Below are 23,527 nucleotides of genomic sequence, written 5' to 3'. Positions count from 1 at the left end.
GTCTTGAAGGAGACAAGGGAGGGTGCGTGGCAGAGGAACTGTGGGATAGAGATCCAGAGGGTATGGGCAGAGTGGTAGAAGGCCTGTCTGCCAATAGTGGGGCAAGCGAGGCGGGGGACATGAAGCAGGCCGGAGCCCACTGAATGGAGGGATCGAGCAGGATAGTAGGGGGTTAGGAGGTCACAGAAGAAGGCGGGAGCAAGACAGTGGAGGGCTTTGAAGGTGAGGACCAGGATCTTGAACTGTATCATCTGCGTGTTGGGAAGCCAGTGGAGTCGGGCGAGGATGGGGGTGATAGGGTCACGGAGCCTAGTGTGGGAGAGGACAGAGGCTGCAGAGCTGGATGATCGTTCTGGATGATCTGGAGGAGTTGGGGAGGCCGACAAGCAAGGTGTTTGCATAGGCAAACCTCAATGTAATGAAAACATGTATGAGGGTTTGGGCAACCTGCGGTGTGAGATAGTGGCAGAGCTGGGCAATGTTGCGGAGGTGGGGGAAGGCAGAGCAGGTCATGGCGCAGATGTGGGGTAGAAAGGATAGTTGAGGGTCAAACAAGACCCCAAGGTTCCGGACTGGCTTAGTAAGGTGGAGTGTGTAACCATGGATGGTGATGCTCTCAGCGCCTGAGGTGAGGAGGCACTGACCGGAGCCAATCAGGAGAGCCTCGGTCTTGTTGACATTCAACTGTAGAAAGTTTGCTCTCATCCAGGACTTGATGTCTGACAGACATTCTGTCAGGACAGCAGTAGCCCAGGAGTCAAGTGTGGAGGCAGAGAGGTAGAATTCAGTGTCATCTGCATACATGTGGAAGTTAACCCCATGTCTGTGGATGATGTCACCAAGAGGGAGCATATAGCTGTATATATTTCAAGTGTCTGTAAACAGACAGTAATAATTAATTGAAGTGCTATTTTCAAATGGGATCATTCTCCTGTGCACAGTTATGCCACTGTTTTCCTAGAAAAAAAACAGAAATATAAAGTGGTAATGCAATCTTCCTTTAATATTAATATTTTACAATATTGATTCTAAAATAATGATATGGACAGTAGGGTAATGGATATTTTGAAAGAATAAGATAAAACAGGCTGAAGGATCTTCTTTATCCAAAATGCTCTTATTTTCTTGTGATAAGGAACCAAATTGTGTCAAACTGCTAAAGAATTCAAACTCGCCCCAGCAAATTGGTCTTAGTATTTCTCATTACATTTTCCAAAGTGCCAAAATTTGTCAATTACTTTGACAGTAATCAAAGTTATGACAATTTTCTTTATTGAAAAAAATATTTTAACAAGTATGAAATAAAAAATATGGTTATACTGGAAAAGATTATCAACAACAACAAAATTACATTTGTATAGCGCCTTTCACATTGGGAGGAAGTCAACCAATAATTAACCGGTAGTAATTTTACTGCCTGAAATATGGTAGTAATTAATATTGCCTGCAAAATAGACCCAGAGAACTTGGAAATATTTCATACTGCTCATTTTGCAGGTATCATTTAAAATTATTTACAGAGAGCCCTCTGGAGTCTGTAAGCTGAGATGCACAAGAAAAGGCTGTCAGTAGATCATTTATTTGGATGCCAACATTCACAAAAAGGAACAATATTTTCCCATTTCAAAGAATTTGTGCAAGCTCAAGTTTTGCCTCAGAGTTTAAGCCTAAACAGAAAACTGGATTTTTTTTAGTGCAGGTATTTTCACAAATTAAACCAGAAAATGCTAGAAATGCAAAGCAGGTTTGTCAACAATTTGAATAAGAGGAATTAGCTATTTTATAAGATCTTTTCATTCACTGACTCCATATATCTTCCATCGACTGCTTGAAACTCCAGCACCATAATTTTTTCCTTTAAAAATGGAAATATTGGTATTTTAACACATTGTGACAAGGGACAGAAGGGGAACAGCGTTAGCTTCAACCTTGAAAATGGAACGTCAGAGATATTTTGTGTCAAGGTTCGATGGCGACGCTTCAGATCCATTACAGTCAGCCAGTCTTCCGGTGCTATTGCCTGAATAACTTGAGAAATACATAACGACAACTTGCATTTATATAGGGTCCTTTATTTAGGATAATGTCTCGGAGCACTTCACTGTTGCAACAACAACAACAACAAAATTACATTTGTATAGTGCCTTTCACGTCGGGAGGACCTCCCAAGGCGCTGGATGGATGCAAAGATGGATACCGAGCGAGGAAGGAGGTGACCATTATTCAGAGGTGAATAATCCTTGCATTTGATATAGCACCTCATCACATCTTCGAGAAGTCTCAAAGCGTTTCACAGAATATACTGTAAAGTAAGTTGACTGTAAATTTTGTGGGCGAAATGTCCACTTAGCAGGTAGATTGGACCTTAGTTATAATCTTTCATCTGCCAAAAATTGAATTGACTGTGTATTTTATGGGTGAAACGTGGCAGCCAATTGTGCACAGCAGTGTCCCACAGTCATGGATTGACTGACCAATTTTTTTTTGAAGGGATTATTAGCCCCGGAAAAATGATCCACCAATTGACTAACAACCAGTTCCTACTTACTGCTAGATAAACAGAAACGTAAGGAAACTTACGTGTGGGTAAGGAAACTTACCCAGCGTTTCACCCTGCCAGGAATTGAACCCAGGTCTCGTGCTTGCGAGGCGAGCGATCCAGCCACTGAGCTACAGGACTCCACGGACAAATTCTGAGATGCCGATGAGATGGATGTGAACGGCAAACTGCCAACCAGAAATGGAGACTTTTTTTAAAACAGCTTTTTTGTTTGGTCACTTAGGCGCCTGGCGATGGGTTTCTGCAGGGCCAAGCGCCTGGCTGACCAAACAAGAAAGCTATTAAAAAATTCAAACCGAACTTTCAGCCTCCACATACGGTACATATTCCTCTAAAGTTTGTCTGGAATAGAAGATGCAATAATACTAATAACAATAATAATGGCAATCACTCTGTAGAGGTAATTGCTAAATGTTTTTTTTCGTGCTGGGTCAGCCACAACAACAACACTGCCGCTTTACGTCTCAATGGATGTAACTTTTCCGGGTATGTTTTGAGCTTTCCAAAAGAGCAACGTTTTGCAGGATGCTGATATGTTGTTCAACCTGGTATTTTGTCAAGGTATTTTTGAACGTCATAACAATAGGTTACAACAACAACAATATAGTAATTATAAATAACGATTCTCATTACAAGAATAGACAACAACAACAATAAAGATAAAACCACACAGCTTCAATGGCCGGCTGCATGGTTGTCGCCAGTTAAGAGTCTAACGAACACGCTGGGGGGTCCCCAAGCATCAGCGCTCGACAAATCTCCACCTAACGTTTTCCGGAATTAGGTAAACAGGAGGCGTCCCTCCGGGGAGAGGGGCGCATCCCCATTCCAACGATCCATCGCCGGGATTTCCGTGTGGCGGATGGATTTCCCAGAGTGGGTTCGTTCGGAAACTCTCGAAGCATCGAATCATGGAACCACACAGCACAGAAGGAGGCCGTTCGGTCACCCGACTCGATCCCACTCCCCGGCTCTCTCCCCATAAAGCCCCCGGAAACCTGTCCTCCCCAACTCTGACCCCCCCCCCCCCACCGCCCCCCCCCAAAAAAAAATAATGTCGGCAATACTGTACTATGGTGGGGGAGTGGGTGGGGGGGGGGGGAGGGGCTCTGACGTTTACAGGGCGATCCCCCTGCAGGTGGGGGGGGGGGGGGGAGGGGGGCGGTGCACGCGCTTTCAAACAGCACCAACCGTCACCTGCCTCGCAGGAATGGTTGTGCGCAGGCGCGCGAGCCATCGGTCTCGGGAAGGCGCGGCGCCCGGTGGCTCCCGAGCAGACGCGAGAGCTGCGCCCGTTTCTTCCCGCCGCTCGTGAGCGACTTTTTGTTCGCGCGCGCGGGGGTGGGGGGTGGAGCTCTTTTATTTTTCTTCAAATTAATTCATTAGATTTTCCCCCCCCCCCCCTTGTTCTCTTTTTTTTCTCTCTCTTCTCCCGAAAAAGAAAATGGTCCGTGCAGCCATTCGACCCCACGCCGCCACCGACGGCGAGAACGGCGGCGGCGGCGTCGTGGTGGTCGTCGTGGTGGTCGGCGGCGGGAGCCACGGGCTTTAAAAAAACGTGGCGGTTGAAGAACATTCCTTCCGCGGGAGCGATTCATGCCGCGGCGGCGAGGAAGCGAGCAGCCCGCCGAGCTGAGCGGTAAATGCGGCCCCGTCCTCTCGACCGTTTCTCGTCACGAGAAGACGCGCGGGCCGCCCCTCCCGGGAGGGGCACAAGATATCCGGCGCCCTTTGGAGTTTCTCGTCCCTCGTTAACGTTTGCTGGAGGGCGGTTCGAGTGCGGATGATGAGCCGCCTGTGGACCCTGGACCGGCCCTGCACCCTGGTCCTGCTGGCGCTCGTACAGTTCGCTTTCGTCTTGTTCATGTACCGACGGGTCTTCGGCGACGGGTTGACCGAGGGTTACCAGCCCGACGCCAGCAAGTGGGATTACAGCAGGACTCGGGACGTGTACACTAACCTCAGCTTCTTCACCCCGAACCCGAATCGGAAACGTTTACCTTTCTGTGCGGCCGTGTCGCCGTTGCTCGGTAAGGGAGTGAGCGTCACTTGCTGCTTAAATTAAACGGCGGCTTGTACCCGGAGCACAAGGTGTTATTAGGGAGCCAGTTCGGGTACGGTCCAAGAAGCTCCCCGGTGGTGGTCAGTCGCAGAGCTGACCTTGCAGCCTGGCTGAAGTTTCAAGGACGTGGCCGGTTTCACTTTCGTTTCTCTTCCTAACACCGAGATGTTGCTATAGTTTTTGCAACACGCAATCCGCTTTCAACTCACTTGCACAATCCTCAGTTTTGCGGGTCTCTAATGGAGTTTTATGTACTTCAAGGCATTATTGCTCACTCATATTTTTGGGCAGTGGGCGGCTTCACCCCTTGCGTTGATCCGTTTTCATTTGCTACTGTCGGCTTTGGGAGGAGCTAAACTAAAGAGCGCTTCTATATATTTTTTAAAAAAACTCTTCAGATTTAGCCCTTTTAAAAGTATTTTTTCATCCGGAGCCAGTTTCAATCAATTGATTGATTATTATAAATTTAATCTTGGCATACGCACTTTGTCCTGTGACAGTTACAGTAACGAGGGAATTGGCAAGCTCGATGGGGGGGAATGGCTTAGCTTTTTAATTTGCTGATAGTCATCTATGACCCTTTATTTGAACCATTCTGTTGCTAATGTGCCTTAAAATACCGTTTTCACATACACATTCACTTTGGTCTGTGATATTTAAAACCGTAAGGGGAATTAGCGAGCTGGAGAGGGGAACACTTAGTTTGTAATTTGCTATCGAGGATCCTGTATTTAAACTAAGCTGCTGTTAAATGTATTTTAAATCACTATTGATTTCACATGCTTTCAGTGGTTGAACTTAACTATATAAACCTGCATTATGGATGGGAAAGTAACTGCTAAATTTATCCATAAAATAGTAAAAACAACTTGCATTTGATATAGTGCCTTTCACCTCAGGAGGACATTAAAGTGTTTCACAGGATTCAGTGTAGAATGTAGTGATTGTTTTGTAGGTAAATGCCCCACTGTTAGCCATGATAATTTTTTTTCTGGAAGATTGAAGGATGCAAGGAAAAACACCCTTCTCTTTTTGAGTATTGCCATAGGATATTTTAAAGCTCACCTGAACACACAGATGGATTTCAGGATTATTGTCCATGTGAAGACAGATTGTTAGCGAGAAACTCGTGGGTCGTTACCCTGATTAGTCCTGTACTACAATTATAAATTTAAATAAGGCGAAGGTTCACTTTCCACACTCTCGATTCTCTACCCCCTCCTCGCTCCCTCCCTTCCCTCCCCTCACCCTGACCATTTCCCCCCTGCTCGGGTCCTGACCCAACTGTACAGGGCCTTGGGACGTCCTCCCGACGTGAAAGGCGCTCAATAAATGGAATCGTGTTGTTGATAATGGTGTACATTTGGAAACCTGCTGAGTAGTAACAATACAACAAGATTACATTTGTATAGCGCCTTTCACGTCGGGAGGATATCCAAAGGCACAGTACAGTGTACAACATTTCAGACCCGAGCTGGGGTCAGGGGGAAGAAGGGAGGGGGGTTGAAGGGGGGTGGCCGATGGCATGCTCGAAGAGGAGGGTCTTGAGGTGGGACTTTAAGGAGGGGGCCAGGTGGAGTGACTGGGGGGTGGAATTCCAGAGGTTGGGGGCAGAGTGGCTGAAGGCTCTCCCGCCAATGGTGGGGTGGAGGGGTCGGGGGACGTGGAGCAGGCTGGAGCCGGCTGAACGGAGGGAGGGAGCGGGCGGTCAGGAGGTCACAGAGGAAGGGTGGGGCGAGGCAATGGAGAGCTTTGTAGGTGAGGACCAGAATCTTGAACTGGATCCTCTAAAGGATACGGAGCCAATGGAGTTGGGTGAGAGTGGGAGAGATGGGGTCACGGAGTTTGGTGCGGGAGAGGACACGGGCTGCAGAGTTCTGGATTATCTGCAGCCTGTGGAAGGAGGAGTTGGGAAGACTGACAAGCAGGGTGTTTGCATAGTTGAGTCTGGAGGTGATGAAGGCATGAACAAGAGTTTCAGCGGCCTGAGTGGTGAGGTAGTGGAGGAGTCGTACGATGTTAAGGAGATCGCATATCGCATAATATGAAGCATACAACATATGGAAAATACATTTTTATCTATAGAATGCGATAATTGTATGGTAGAACATGGGTTCCTCTTGGGTTTCTCTTTTAAAGGTGATTTTGTAATCCTAGTCATGTTGTGATGAGGGGCTGAATGACAGATAGGTTCTGTACCAAGATGAAAAGGAAATTTGGAGTTATTCCAGGTTGTTCCAAAGCAAATGCTTATAGCTATGGTCAGAAGGTAACCTGCTTCCAGGTATGAACTTCCATATCAGGAAATGAATGTTGGCAGTATTTTGAATTTGATGGCATGTAAGCGGTTTATCGCTTCATTTATTGTCCTTCAATTATTGCCCTCCAAATTTTTGGAGTCCTCTGGCTTTGTTGTTAGAGCACTTGTCTCGCAAGCGAGAGGATCTGGGTTCGATTCCCGGCAGGGCGAAACGTTGGGCAAGTTTCCTTACTCCACACACCTGTTTGTCTTATCAGTAAGTAGGAATCCAGTTGGTAGTCGATTGTTGGATTGCTTTTTCTGGTGTAATAAATCCTCTTTTTTAAAAAAAGTAGGGAGATCAAAATAGCTAGAACTAAAATGAGAAAAGATTCTTTGTGCCAGGAATGTTAAGGTGAGGATGTAATGCCCAGAAGATTGTTGATGCAGAATCAATTCGGGCATTTAAAAGGGCGATTCTGTCATGAATACTTAAAATAAGGATATATGGGAAGATGTAGAAGTGGATTGAACGATCTGCCATGACTTAATATTGCAGTAGATTGGGTCCGTAAAACAAAACGCTAAGTTTATGTTGAGTTATAGTACAACTGTCTGGCCGCGCTATGTGCCATGTGTAGTAAACCACCAGTCAGTGCCGGAAGCCTGATGTTTATTGCACTTATTTTGTTGTTAACTTTGTCATGGCATGTTTAACATCCAGCTGATAAGGCAGAAAGGATTTTGGTTAAATGTCTCATCTGAAGAATGGCACCTCTGACAATGCAGCCAGTGCTACATTGTAAGTCTAGACTGTCCTGATACCTGGCTTAAAGTTCAGATATGGTATTTGAACCCAGACTCAGAGATGAGAGTGTTACCAACTCAGCCAGGCACACTTTTGGTATACTGAAGGCCCATGGTAAGCCTGGCTTATGTGTAGGCTTGCAGTATATATACCAAGGTTCAATTAAACCATCAGGAGAACTTGACAGAATGAAAGAACTCCTTTCATTCCTCCTTTGTGCATTATTCCCCAAACCTGTTGAGTATAGTCACTGAATTTTCTTCTTAAAGCAGCAAGTCTGTAAAATCTCCAGGATGGAGATTTACTCTCAACTCTGTCCAAGCCGCTCTATTATAGAATCCTAATACAATTAAGATAGAGGCCTACAGTTCAACCTAGTGTTGCCCTGCTATAATAATACTAATAAATAATAATTAATCCATACATTTGATGTAGCACCTTTCACATCAGGGGGACATCACAAAGCGGTTCACAGAATATACTGGAAAGTGTAGTGACTGTGTACTTTCTTGGCGAATCTGGCAGCCAATTTTGGGCACAGAAGTGTCCCACAAACAGCCAAGAAATGAATGACAAATTTTATTTGGGTGATTGTTGGCCAGGACAGCGGGAGAAACTCCCTTCTCTTTTCAAATAGTGTCATGGGATCTTTTAACACTCATCTGAACAGGCAAATAGAACCATGATTTAATGTCTCTTCCAAAGGACGGCACCTCCAACAGTGTAGCACGTGCTCAGCAAAGCTGGAGTGTCAGCTAAAACTATGTATATTCCAAATCCAGACAAAGGGCGTGAACCCACAATCTTTTGATACAGAGGTGAGAGTCCTACCAAATAAGTCAGGCTGACACACAGTGAAGTTAACAAATTTCAAATTTAACCACGTAGGATTGTGAAAACAATATTCAATTGTTTTTGTCCATTTCTTAAAATTGGCTACCAATTTTACACTGAAATAAAATCTTCTCACAATTCTGCAGACACTTAAATTTAACAAAAAACATTTGAGGCTAAAATTAGGTGGAATTTCAAGCATTTCTGGGTTCAGTTTATAATAATAAACTTTACATTTGATATAGCGTCTTATCACATTGTTCAGATGTCTTAAAGCGCCTCTCAGGTTATACTGTAAAATGGATTGCCTACATTTTGTGGGCAGTTGTCCACAGCAATCTCTCACAAACAGCCATAGAGTGAGTGTCCAATTTTTTTCATTTGGGTGATTGTTGGCCAGGACACCGGGAGAAACTCTTCTCTTTTCGAATAGTGCCATGGGATCTTGAACATCCATCTGAACAGGCCGATGGGACCTCACCTCCCCCGGTACTACATTGGAATCTCACATTAGACTAAGAATGCCAAGTCCGATGTGGGGCTTGAACCCACAAACTTCCTACTCTGAAGCGAGAGTGCTACCATTGAGCCAGGCTGATACACGACTTACTGTTTAGATGTAACTTTTGAACGGGAAGCTAAAATGTTTAGCAAAATTACATAATAGGAAATGTAACTAGGTGTTACAGTACTCAAATTTGCCAGAGGGAAAGTTGCAACAGACCTAGCATTGTTAGGTTGCTCATTATTTAAACTGGGGAGCTTGTTCAGCAAAAGCTCACAGCATTTTGTTCAGGGTGCCATTAAACTTCTACACACATGTTCCAGCTAAATAAAGTGAAGAGATTTGAGACTTTCTTCCAATATGAAAGACATTAATAATAAAAATCCTTTCATTTGAAATAGCGCCTTTTATCGTTCAGGCGTTTCAAAGCGCTTCACAGAATAAAGTATAAGTGAATTGACTGTACATTTTGTGGGCGAAGTGAATAATTCTTGCTTTTAATACATTATATCAAATACAAGTATTTCCCCAGAGAGCAAACATCATGATCGTCGCTCCACTGTTTTGTGGTTTTCCCTGCCTTTAGTGCCACAAGCAACAAGAAAGGCTAATGGCATGTTGGCGTTTATTGCAAAAGAGTTAGAATACAAGAGTAGGGAAATCTTACTGCAACTGTATAGGGTTTTGGAATATTCTGTGCAGTTTTGGTCTCCTTATTTAAGAAGGGACACACTCGCCTTAGAGGAGGTGCAGCGTAGATTCACTAGGTTAGTTCCTGGTATGAGGGGTTTGACCTATGAGGATAGGTTAAGTAAACTCGGCCTATATTCTGTAGAATATAGAAGAATTAGGGGTGATCTTATAGAAACATATAAGATTCTTGTGGGGCTTGACAGAGTAAACAGTGTGAGACTGTTTCTCCTGGTAGGAGAATCTATAACCAGGGGTCACAGTCTTAAGATTAAGGGTCAGCCCTTTTGAACAGAGCTGAGGCAACATTTCTTCACTCAGAGGGTAGTGAATGTATGGAATTCTCTACCCCAGAAGGCTGTAGATGCTCAGTTCTTGAATATTTTCAAAGAAGCAGTCCACTCAGGATGACTATGACTCTTTTACTTCTACATTTAATCAACTTTGTTACTTTTAATCTATTTCTCCACTTCTACTCTTGATTCCAGGTCCATTGATGTTCTGTCTGCTTGCCTGTCAAATATTAAAGCCTGGATGACCCGCAATTTCATGCAGCTTAACATGAACAAGATAGAAGCTTTTGCTCGTGCCAACATTTCCTCACTTCTGGCTCTGACCTTCTCCGGCTTTCCAACTCACTAAGCCAATGATAAACCTTGGCTTTCAATTTGATCTGCATCTCATCTTTCTTCCTCATTTTCAATCCTTGATCAAGACAGCTTTCCTTCACCTTCAGCACATTGCCTGCCTTCTTTCTTTCCCTTCCCCCTCAATCTCGCATCAAATTTTGCTGATACTCTCATATGCACCTTTGCTACCTCTCAACTTGACTCAACTTCTTAAACACCCTCATCTATAAGTAAATAATTTCTCTGTTATATTCACACTACCATCTGTGCCTGAGCCTTCAGCAACTATAGGCTAAATTTATTGAATTCCCTCCGGCTACCCCTCTATCTGTTAAATCTTGGCTAGAAACCTACTTCTTTGATTCTACCTACGATTGCCTCCAACTTTGCCCGATTTCCAAGCCAGTCTTTGTGACGTGCTCAGATGTTATCCTGTGTGGGAGTACTATATAATTGCATGTTGTTTTAAAAAGCTTGCTTACTATGAGCGATGGTCTTAGCCTCGCTTTGATCTGATCTCTTAGTTTCCCCTTTTGCTGGCATATATTAATATTACTTCTTACTGTTTGTACTGTATTGGAGAATGGGACCCCTGCACAACCTAGGCATCTGTTCGATCCCTCATTGTCCTTCCTATCCCACATCTTGTCCCTAACCAGGGCCACTTTTTGCCACATTGCCCGCTTCCAATGTTGCTAGAATACATCTTTTAGAGTACATCATGAATGTACAGCACAGAAACAGGCCATTTGGCCCAGCTGGTCAATGGCGGTGCTTACGCTCTACATGAGCCTCCTCCTGCCCTTCCTCAATTAAGCCTTCAAACATAACCTTCTATTCCTTTCTCCCTCACGTACCTATCTAGCTTTTCCTTAAATACATCAATGCTGTTTGCCTCAACAACTCCTTGTGGTAGCATGTTCCACATTCTCACTACTCCCTGTGTAAATAAATTTCTTCTAACTTCCCTATTTGATCTATTTGTGACTATTTTATATTGATGGTTCCTGGTTTTGGTCTCCCCCACAAGTAGAAACATCTTCCCTATGTCTACCCTATCAAAACCTTTCATCATTTTAAAGACCTCTATCAGGTCACCCCTTACCCTCTTTTCAAGACAAAAGAGTCCCAAGTATGTTCAGCCTTTCCTGATGGGTATAACCTCTCAGTTCTGAGATCATCCTTGTGAATCTCCTTTGCAGCCTCTCCAGTGTCTCTACATCCCTTCTATAATGTGGGGATCAGAGCTGCACACAGTATTCTAAGTGTGGTCTAACCAAAGTTCTATAGCAGTTTACCATAACTTCCCTGCTTCTCATTTCTGTCCCTCTAGAAATGAACCTCAATGCCTGGTTTGCTTTTTAAAGGCCTTATTAACCTGTGTTGCTACTTTTAGTGAACTGTGTATGTGTACCCCTAAATCCCTTTGCTTCTCTACCCCATTTAGGTTTTTATTTTCCAGGATGTATGTGACTTCCTTATTCCTTCTACCACACACTCACACTCGTTTGTCTTGAAAATCTCACCCATACTTTCACCACGTACCGCCTTGATATCTCAAATACACTCCTCGTATAATAATAATCCTTGCATTTGATATTGCATCTTATGTCTTCGAGACGTCTCAAAATGCTTCACAGAATATACTGTAAAGTGAATTGACTGTATATTTTGAAAGAATTATTACCCCTGGAAAAGCAATCCGCCAATCGACTAGCAACAGATTCCTACTTACTGCTCGGGAAACAAAGGCGTATGGAGTAAGGAACCTTGCCTAAGGTTTCACAATACCGGGTATCAAACCCAGGTCTCTTGAGTCGAGTGCTCTAACCATTAAGCTACAGGACTTCTTAATCCATATCGGAAATTATTAATAAAGTGCTTCCCTACGCAAGCAGCAGACTATCCAAAACTCTGCAGCCCGTGTTATTTCCCTGACATTATTGTTACTGTTAAGCGCCTTGGAATATCTTCCCAGCACAAGTGTGAATTTAAATTGCGCTGTTTTGTATAATAACTTGTACTCGGCCTATCCCCTTACTCCTCTGGAACCTTCCCCTCCTTTGAGCACCTTACCCCCTCTACCATCCCTCCAACCTTTCCCTCAAAATCTTCAACCTGCACTTCACCCCCTCCTGTTCTACCTCTGCTGACTTCTCCTCTCTCCTCTCCTCCCTCAACCTCTGCCACCACATCCACTCTGCCACCCACGTCCATGGCCACCCGCTTGACCTGGTGATTACCTGGGGTCTCAGCATCTCAGACCTCACAATCACCGACAATGCCAGCTCAGACCATTAATTCATCTCCCTTAACTCCTCAATCCCTCTCCATCCAGCCCATCTCCTACCCCTCCTGAAAAAAAATCTCCACCCCTCTCCCTCTCCGCTGCCTTGGAGTCATCTGAATTCCTCCTCATCTGGGCTTCCTCCTACGATGACCTATCCTCCACGGTCACTCTCCTCAACAACTCCCTCTCCATTACTCTCAATGCCCTTGCTTTGGTCACTTTCTGAACCATCTCCTCACAGAAGTCACCCTGGTACACCAGCCACCTTTGTTCCCTTAAGACACAGGTCTTAAATATGCCCATGACACTCCTCAAGGCAAGATGTTTCCGATGAGTTATAAATCATGTCTCTATGTTAATCAGTTATTGCGTTCTTGGCAGACATTTCGTCTTTATTAGTATAGAAGTAGCATTGCTGTTTACTTTAATACATGATGTTTTCTGTAGTAATTTATACTGTATCAATTCAGTTTTAATTCACAATTGTAATGTCAACCTATCTATTTGCCACACCTGGCGTTTAAAGTCAAGGGATTATTCTACCCGAACTTTCAATCTGGATTATGAACATGTATTAGACGATTTGGTGCACTTTGCAGTAGAATAACAGCTTAGTCTCATTTTTGAATATTAACTCTAATAAATAAAAATTACATATACTGTAACTCCACTACAATCTCAATTTATATATTGTAATGTTAGTGTTCTTATTTAGCCTTTATTAAATAACTAGTAAAGTGGCCCATTGGGTGATGAGCAATGGGGAGGAAGGCTGACCTGAGAATTAAGTTCTCTTGGAGGGAGCTACTGGGAGCTGGAATAACTATTTTGGTTGTGAAGGATTCTTTGTCTTCTATTTGTCTGAGTCTTTCTGCCTTTCTCCCATTCACTTTTTATCTCGTACCTCTTCCCTTTGCCTATCCAATATCCTATAGTTATTTGCCTATAGCTATAACTAGTAAGTGCCAGTGTGGTTCGAGTCTAATTTTGAAGTACATTAGACTGATTCTATTTCATTATTTTTCCATAGTTGGACCACTGACTATCAGCTTTCAGAAAATTCCAAACATGAACAAGATTGCAAGAAAAAATCCGTATGTTGGAGCTGGTGGACGGTACACTCCACCACACTGTCAAGCTCAGTATAAGACTGCCATTCTTATTCCTCATCGGAACAGAGAGCCACATCTACGTCATCTGCTGTATTACCTTCATCCATTCTTGCAGCGTCAACAACTTCAGTATGCAATATATGTTATTCATCAGGTAGCTGACTCGGTTCAAATTTTACTTCAGTATTAAAGTTCTTTTGTAATGAAAAGGTTTTGATCATGCCTCTTTATAGAAGATAAATAGGCTACATGTGTTGGTGCCAATTTTATTGATCACCATCTATTGTAATCCTATTCCTTGTTCTTTCCCATTCCCTTCAATATGTTTCTTCAAGTTTCTTTTTAAATTCTGTTACTGGGTTAGTTTCAACAACCAACACCAATTTGCGATAAAGCATTCCAGATTCAACCAAGCCACACTACAGCCTCTCATCTCTGGTACTCTCTTAGTTGTATCCCCGAAGCTTGTGTTGTCCTTTTTATAAATGGTTCCTACAACTGATGGAATACGCTAAATACAGTCTAATCAGTATATTACAGACACAACCTCCCTGTTCTTACATTTAGTGTTCCTATATATAGAAAATGTTAAATATTATTTGTTTACATATTTGCCTTTTTAGACCCAGGTATAATGCAGCCGTGTTATAACATACTAGGTTATAATGCTGGTTCACTTATAAGACAAGTGCCTTGTGATTCCAGGGCCAGGTACTTGCGCTGTGCATGGATTTGTACGAGTAGGTTTGGTTATGCATTGCATAACAAAATGCTCAATGCACAACCTACCTCCTTGTGCTAGTAGGTTGGCTTATGCTATTGCAACAAAGCACAATCTACTGACAACTATAAGCAGGTTGAGTTGTGCTTTGTCACGATCAGTAATCAAAGCTACTAGCAAAAGAATGTTTGGTTGTGTATTGTGATGTTGGCAGCTTTCTAGGAATATGCAGCATGCAAGAAGTGATGGTAATAATCTTTTTTCTGCTTCCATGTGCAATTGTGTCATCAGTCATGTGCTTGACGACTTCACCACACACAAGTGTTGATCAGCGATCACACCTCATGGGATTTTATGGACCCCCCCAACTGCCACATTGGCTGTACTGTATATTCCTTTGTCTCTACTCCATTCCATTAAGAATACTGCTATTTAGCATACATTTCCTTTTTTCTTCCCAAAATACAATATTGAATTTCTACATTCAAACTACTTGCCATTCTGGTCACCAATTGATTCTCCTGTTGGTCAGGTGATCTGAAGGGGTATGGGTAAATTTAAGTTCTATGACCCCTAAGACTTGTGTCCAGATCATTTAGATGCAAATGGGAGGGGAAAAGACGCAAACACATACCTCCTAAGGTACACCGTTGATTGTATTACGCCAAACCAAAAACGTCTCCCAGTAACCCTATTCTCTGCTTTCTGTCCTTCAACCATCTCTATGTATATTTCATAATAGCATGTGAACATGAAACCTTGGTCAAAGAAGCAGAACGAGGACACGGGTTTGGAAATGATTTTGGCAGGTTTGGAAGAGAATCCAACAGTTTTTGCTTGTTAAAGTGCAGGAACTCTATTGGGAATGGGATACTTTTCAATTTGGTATACATTGTGGAGTCTTGTATCTCAGTGTTTAGAGCACTCGCCTCACAAGCGAGAGACCTGAGTTCGATTGCCGGCAAGGTGAATCATTGTTTTCTTACTCCACACGCCTCTATTTACCCAGCAGTAAGTAGGAATTGTTAGTTGATTGGTGGATTGTTTTTCCGGGATAATAATTCCTTCAAAAAATATAATAATAAATTGGTCACTCAATCCACAACTCTTTGTGAGACACTGCTGTGCGCAATTGAGTGCCCCATTTCGCCCACAAAACACAGTCAATTCACTTTACAGTTTATTCTGTGAAGTGTTTTGAGGTATCTCGAAGACGTGGTAAGGCGCTATATCAAATGCAAGAATAATAATTATAAAGTGTTGAAGGCATTAGTGTAAATTTCAATTCTTAAGATAGCTAGTTTTGATATATTTAAATGGTTTGAATTGTCTTGCTCTCTTGCATTATTTTATATCTTCATTGGTTAGTCATTTTCAACCAAGCAGGTACAAATTGCAGAGTTGAGCAGTACATTTTAAAATACTTTTAAGCATCCATATTTTAATGAAATGGCAGTTTAATGACATTTTCATTTAAATGAATTGTTTTTCTAGACTGGAAATGGCACCTTTAACAGGGCAAAACTCTTAAATGTTGGAGTGAGGGAAGCACTGAAGGATGAGGACTGGGACTGTCTGTTTCTACATGATGTTGACCTTATTCCTGAGAATGACAACAATCTGTATGTCTGCAATGATCAATATCCCAAGCATGTGTCCAGTGCTATGAACAAATTTAAATACAGGTACATGAAACTGCATTATTTTTCAGATGTAGTGCATTCTATTTATTTATTGGTTTATCTACAACTGCTTTAGTACTCAGAATTAAGTCTTCTGATCAGCATCTGATAAGCACTAAGTGAATTCCAGACGTAACATTTCATACAAACTTTCCATGCAAAAATACCCAATTCCCTCACATCCCAAGTTGGGTACATTTCATCAGTATGTGTACGTGTGGGAGAGGGAGCTGACAGGTCTGTATGTTGTTAGCAGGTCACAGAGGTAGAGAGGAGCAAGGCCCTGGAGAGTTTTGAAAGCGAGGAGAAGGATTTTAAGCTGTCCTCTGGGGGACGGGGAGCCAGTGGAGCCGGGCAAGGATGGGGGTGATAGGCTCATGGAGCTTGGTGCAGTAGAGGACACGAGCTACAGAGTTCTGAATAATCTTCATCTTGTGAAGGGAAGTGTTGGGAAGACCGACAAGCAAGCAGTTAGCATAATCAAGGTTGTTTTATTTAACTTGGATTGTAAAACATATTGAAGTATTTGGTAGTCTGAATGATGTCACTCTACCTCAATCCCTATGTCTCACCCTCTTTATGTATTTTTAAATCCAACCTTCAGACCTCTTCAACCTTGCCTTTGGTCACTTACCCCTTCTCTCCTGCTCCGTGTCTAACCCTGCGTTAGTGCAGCGTTCAGACGGTGAAGGGTGCCATATAAATGCAAGTTACTGATGGAAGCAAGTATGTTTTTTCTGGTTTACTGTTGAAGTGTAGAGAAAAATATTTTTTCGCCGTGAATATGGTCATATTTTGTGAAGGCTGGACAGATAAAGCTTCTCGCAGTTTTCTTGAAATACCTAAGAAAACTATCTTGCGAGAACTACTTTTCTGTGTGCCCAATCAAAAGTGCACTCTTAATTACTTTTTTTTAAATGTGCTGTAAATCATAAACTTGTCATATCAATAGAATACTGCTTGTTTAAGGTGAATGCCATATTTCATGGGTAATAGAAATCTGTTTCCTAACTCTCACCCAAGACATTCTCCAAAATGAGCATGCTATTTCAACCTAATTATTTTCTTCATTTCCATTCTGATGTTTTCATTCTGTGTCCTTGTGTGTTTAGGCTACCATACAGGATGTACTTTGGTGGTGTTTCAGCTTTGACTCCTGAGCAATACTTAAAAATGAATGGCTTTCCAAACACTTACTGGGGCTGGGGTGGAGAAGATGATGATATTTCTGCCAGGTAGGAACTATTCTGTGAAGCGTTTTGATGTCGAGAAGACGTGAAAAGCGCTATATCAAATGCAAGGATTATTATTACTCTGGAACACTCTACCTCAATTCTTTTGCCTTGCATTTTTATTTATTTATTATATAAATTTATATAATATTATATTTGCATTTTGCCCACAAATATACAGTCAATTCACTTTACAGTATATTCTGTGAAGCGCTTTGAGACTCTAGAAGACGTGAAAAGCACTATATCAAATGCAAGGATTATTATTATTATTGTCCCCTCTCTCCTTTTTTCAAGTCCTGCCTGAAAAGCTTCGTCTTCGACCATCTCCCTCCCCACTGGCTCGGAGTCAGGCTCCGCCACTGTTGAGCGTTCTGAGATGCAACCTGTGTGGAGGGTGCTATATAAGTGCTAGTTGTGTTCTTGTACTCTTTACAGTCATAGGCTAAATGTTTATTAATCTGTATGATCTATCCACCTCCTTAGATCATGACCATGCAGCTCAATGGAGTTATCAAGTTGTGTAGTCCTTTTTTACATCAAAAAAAGGTTGAATTTATTAGTAGTAGGACACAGGTTCGTCCCTGAATGTACAATATGATTGTTTCTTCAAACCTGGAAAGAGTCTGTACACAGACACCCTTACATTGAAGTAGTGGAGAGCTGTGGAGGCTAGGAGGTGGCCTCCAGCCTATCCTGTTGTCTATTGAGAGACTACACAAGAAATGAGAAAGCCTTTTTATTTTGTTAACTAGTTGCTTTTCCCCAAGTTAGCTTAATTGTCAACCATTCCAATTGCCACTTTCTACTTTGAGCTAAAGTTAATTGTTGTAATTAGTTCCACTTCTTTGGAGTTTCTGTATTTGTTGTGTCTTTGTTAAATTAGCATATTCATCCATGTTTTTAATGTCGTCAGGACTTTCTTTTTCTGCCCACCCAGTTTTTTTTGTCCTCCTATCCTAAAGATGTTTATTTCTGGGCTCCAAATTTGTATTACTGCCCTTCTCCACACTCCATGTGGAGTCCTGTAGCTTAGTGGTTAGAGAACTCGCCTCGCAAGCGAGAGCCCTGGGTTCAATTCCTGGGCAGGGCGAAACGTTGGGCAAGTTTCCTTTCTCCATGCACCTCTGTTCACCTCGCAGGAAGTAGGAACCCAATTGTTTGTCAATTGGTGGATCACTTTTCCGGGGGTAATAATCCCTTTTTTTAAAAAAAAATCTATTGCAACTTCATCAAATGCATTATGGAATGAGCTAGAGTGGTTATGTGACTGCACGCCCTCTGCAGATTTTTTCATTATATATTTCAAGCTTTTAAGACAGAAATGTAACCAGTTAAATGTTGCATTAAAATAAGGTATCCATTACTGTACTAGATAACATGTTGCATATTATTCAGTTACATTTGAAAAAATCAGATGAGTCATCCCATGCTCCTGCTTTAAAGCAATAACTTCTCTGAACAAATTGAGTTATAAAGTACAACCATTTATGGATATTGAAGCAGCCAGGTGAAACATTATAAAGGTCAGAATGTTTTGTATATTTTCCATGAGCTTCATGTACTTGGACAAAACCAAAGCACAGCAATCAAAATATGCAAATGAAGTTTAGTTAAATATTTGTGCGTTGCAACACAATGCAAGATATTATTATTATTGTACATTTCCATGCATTGCAACAGGAAACTGACTGAAAGACCATCACAAAATAGAGTTCTTTCAAGATGTGTTAAGATTGTGAATTAAAGAAGCTTCCTAAAATTTCCAACTATTTTTCCTTTTTTAAGGATTTATTTATCAGGAATGAAGATAATTCGAACTCCTATTTCTCTTGGACATTACAAAATGATCATGCATGATATGGACAAGGGGAATGAAAAGAATGAGAAAAGGTACATAAAGAACTGATTTAGTTTATAAACCATTCATGCTTTGTTCAGTAAATTGAGTTTTCAGCAGGTCAAATCTATACTTGCATACTGAATTTAATATCCATACTTCAGCCTGCCCCGAAAACCAGCACCCGCCCCGAAAACCAGTCAAATGAAGTTTGGTGGGTGTCCCAACCCTCTGCACACCGCTGCCGGATGTTTGCTCGACACCTCTGCCGCTACTGTGGGAAATACCTGGTTATTTTTGCTTTGCTGATTTGTATGGGGGGAGGGGGGTGGAATTCTGTTTAGCTGTTCCAAATTTAACCACAGAATATCTTGAAATATCGCAGGTATGAGTGGTATAATAGGCAGCAGGTGAAGAAGGAAAATATTTAGTTGTTAAGTTAATACAATATCAAAGATGCTATATAAATGTAAATTTGCATTGTATTATAAAACAGCAATTTTGTTTAGTTTGTACATGGAGTTGAAACTGTCCATCTCTCATTTATGTTTGGTTTGACAGATTTGACCTGCTGGTAAAAGTGTCCAGATCATGGAAATTCGATGGGATGAACTCTGTAGAATACAAAATACTTAAGAAGGAAGAGTTTCCATTGTACACCAATATTACAGCAGACATAGGGATTGACCCACGTTTGCGAATGAAACTGCACCCCAAAAAATAAACCACCTAAGTAGATTGTTTCTCAAGCTGTTCTCAACACAACTGTAGACGAGGAAACCCAGTCTACCCATGCTAATTGATTAGCATTCTGGCCTTCCGCTTCTGATTCAAATCTAGCCATGAATGGCTAGATTTTAAGTGAAAATAAGTAATGAACATTTGTAAGTAAATGAAACGGTTTGGGAATGGACTCAGCATAAAACTGCTCTAAATGGTATTCTCAATGTGCTGTGTGTTGACACCATAGCTGGATCTCCCACTCAGCAGGGTGCTAAATAAAGGTAAGTGCTGAAGACTGGAATTTGATTAAGGAATTGACACTTGAGGGTATTCATTGACTCGGCTATTTATTAACACAAGGAATGAACACAAGGAATGTGTTAGTACTGTAATTTTTGTCCCCTATGACCTTTTTTGAGATCTCTTGTTTGTACCAACACTGACATTTCCAAAAAGACTACAATGGATGTACCTAATAATAAAAAGCCCTAAATTTTAATGGTAGGCCACAAGTCTACAGAAGGATCACATTCAGAATTCTGTATGGCAAGTGACTGGACTTGTCTAGATCCTTGTTTTGTGTGATTTGAAGGATGTTGTCAATTCAGTTGGAACAACAATTACTGTAAGAAATCTATGTAAATAATGCAACAATTTGAAAAAAATCCTAGATCAGAAAGTATTTTACTATAAATTCTGCCTGGAATCTATGCATGAGCTCTTCATGTAAAAGACCTTGTGTGTTTGATTCTGCATAAGCTGGCATCCAATGCAGGTGATTGGAATTGTATTCAAGTTATTTTTTTGAAAATTATAACAATTAAGTTATTTAACTTATTCTGTATGAAATGTTCTTTTGTTTCAGGTTTTGAAAGTTAGACCTAGATAAGTGCCTCCTACTGTCTTTCCCTTAAATTTACAATTTAAGAAATATTATAAATTATTTTGAAAAAGGAGCCATGTCCCATTCAATTAGGCTTAAGTTGTGAGGGGTAACTTCCAAGGTATTGTAAATAAGCCTCAACACAATGGTACTGGCAGTTCAGAAGGTAACTATAAATTGGTCTGTTATAAATCACACCTTCAGACAATTGCAAATTGCTTTTAGTGGAGATGTAGAACATGTTCAGTAGAATATAGCAAATATGCACTTTTGACATTAATAGCTCATTTTGGTGAAGTTCACTTTTCTACCTCTTTCCTTGATCAATCTCGTCAAAATAGAGACTAATGGTGCTGTAGATCGAGCTACAGCTTTCAGACAAGCGACTTGTTGGCTTGAATCACAAGTTCCATTCAATCCCATTCTGTGCTGAATGGGCTGGTCTCAGCTGTGGTTGCATGGGAAGGCGAAATGACTCCGGCCTTGCTCGAGATTCCTACTTTGTGTGCATGTGGCAGCAAGCCACATCCTCAGCTGTAATGTTGTCTGCTGCTGAGGGGCCGGATAATACTTGCTGCCAGCACCCATAGAATTGAACCACAGCGAGAAGAGGCCGGATCACAAGCAATGTACTACTGGGAATAAAATTAGAAAAAATTGGGCACACTAGCATTTTTTTTTTAAAATCTAGTCAAAAGCTGGGTTAGGTCTAATAGAATTCTGTAGCTAAATATTTGGTTTCAAATTGCTGACAGTTTTCGGAATGCATATAATTGTCTTATTTCATATGGTGTGATAGTGTACATTTCTAAAGATTAGGCATAATTTAGTGCTGGGATATATGAAGCTAATTCTTGATTTTAAATAGAATCACAAGTGCTCATCTTACTTTAGTATGAAGTGGAAAAGAGATGGATTACAATGGAGCTAGGCTTGATTTTAAGATTCTAATTGGATAACATACATACGGCTGTTTCTAATATTCCCAAGAAGTTTGTACCAGTTTGACATCTGCAGCCTTCATAACCACATTTAGTATTTAGTATGAATATTCCCAAACTGTAAATGCAAGAAATCTACCATTTGCAACATGTTGTCTTTACTGATTGTTTATTGTGGCCATTGCTAGTTTCTTTCCTAGTTGTAGGTGTGAATCAATTGTTGATAAATTTGTCAGTGTTGATTTCTTTACATTTTCTCAACACTAATGTATTTTTCACAAGTGCTAGTTGGAAAATGGATATTGAGCCATATTGCCAGTCATTCACATTGTTATTGACAATCTTTAAAATGGCTTCACTTTCCAACCATATTTGCCCTAGACAGTCTAACACTGTTCCACATAAACTTAATTTTTGTACTTGTGCTGGTTAATTGTTATAAATAAGTCTGCAACTGGTGTATATACTTAACTCCTTTTGCCTATATATTTGAAAATAAAGTTTTGAATAGTTTTTACTTTTAGTCTTTGATTCTCTAGATACGTGAACATTGTGACTTCAAGGAATTAAGATGGTTCAGTTGGGTTGTCATCCACATTCTCACTTTGTTTGCCTGTATCTGACGAGCAGTAATCTGGAACGTGAGAGGATGGAACTCAACAAAATAAGTTACAAAGAATTAGAAATGAGTACATGGAAACAAGAGGAGGCCTGTTTTATATTTTTAATATTATTTCCCTGCCTTTTCTCCATACCCTTGCTTTTCTCTAAAGCAGTATTACCCGTTCAAGTATTTATCAATCTCTTTTAAGCTCAATTGATTCTGCCTCTACTGCCTTTTGGGAAGTGCATTGAAAATTTTCACAACCCTCTGTGAAGAAATGTTTTCTGGTCTCACCTCTACTCATTTTAGCTCTAATTTTAAGATTATGGACCCAACAACTTGTTATGGTCATGTGATTTGCATAGGAATGTTATGAACTGTCTTACAAAACAAAAAAGCACACAATTCCACAGGAATCTCCTTGAAGCACTGAAACCAAAACCAGGCACCTGGAATTTGTGGACACGATGTAATACATTAACAGAGCACATTTCTATCTAACTGTTCTGCACTGCTGATTGATCTAGAAAGCCATCTCTCACCTGTAGCCTTCAACCTTTCTCGCTCACAACCTTTCTTGTCTTTATTTAATCAATTCTGTTCTGATCTTACCTAATGAATGTTCTTACTTAAAAAAAAAACCTCCTAAAGACCTATCTCTTTGACGGTGCCTTTGGTTATTTCTAAATTCATTGACTGTTTCTTTGTCTATATCACATTGTTAAATTCTTCAAGATATTTTATGTAAATACAGATTATATAAATGCAACTTGCTATTCATAACATAAAATTAGATTTTTCAATCTCAAGTCTGAGCATCTCTTTTGTTTGTCAGTCACTCAGTTTCTCTCCTGTGGTTTCATGTTGATCCTTAAATCTGAAAAGCAGATAGAATTAGTTCAGAGTTTCTCTCGCCTCCATCTTATATGTGTCAGCCTGGGACAGCCGGTAGTACTTTTGTCTCTGAGTCAGAACTTTGTGGGTTCAAGCCCCTCATCGATATTTGGAACTCACATAGTCTATGCTGGCACTCCAATGCAGTGCTGAGGGTATGCTTAGTTGTCGGAGTTGACAGAAACCAAGGTCCCATCTTCCTGTCCAGGTGGGCATTATAGATTCCATGACATTGTTTGAAAAGTGAAGGGAGTTTCTCTCAGGGTCTTGACCAACAA

General features: G+C 41.3%; 1 protein-coding gene across 2 annotated transcripts; it reads left to right on the top strand.

The window, feature by feature from the left end:
• The first annotated feature begins 3,818 nt into the window (after positions 1-3,818).
• Positions 3,819-22,268, top strand: LOC103184325 (beta-1,4-galactosyltransferase 3-like). 2 transcript variants are annotated; one of them, XM_042334325.1, is made up of 6 exons: positions 3,819-3,871; positions 13,648-13,883; positions 15,945-16,135; positions 17,245-17,367; positions 19,153-19,257; positions 19,766-22,268. In XM_042334325.1, exons 2-6 carry the CDS (start codon positions 13,686-13,688, stop codon positions 19,926-19,928), a joined length of 780 nt encoding a protein of 259 aa, XP_042190259.1. In that variant the 5' UTR covers positions 3,819-3,871; positions 13,648-13,685; the 3' UTR covers positions 19,929-22,268. The 2 variants fall into 2 exon arrangements, with proteins under 2 accessions (XP_042190259.1, XP_007900455.1); XM_007902264.2 differs by lacking the exon at positions 3,819-3,871 and adding an exon at positions 4,059-4,590.
• Positions 22,269-23,527: the final 1,259 nt, after the last annotated feature.

This window comes from Callorhinchus milii, unplaced genomic scaffold (assembly GCF_018977255.1).
Source record: "Callorhinchus milii isolate IMCB2004 unplaced genomic scaffold, IMCB_Cmil_1.0 Scaffold4, whole genome shotgun sequence".
Taxonomy (NCBI): domain Eukaryota; kingdom Metazoa; phylum Chordata; class Chondrichthyes; order Chimaeriformes; family Callorhinchidae; genus Callorhinchus; species Callorhinchus milii.
Note: the sequence above shows the minus strand (reverse complement) of the source record. Positions and strands in the feature narration are given on the sequence as shown.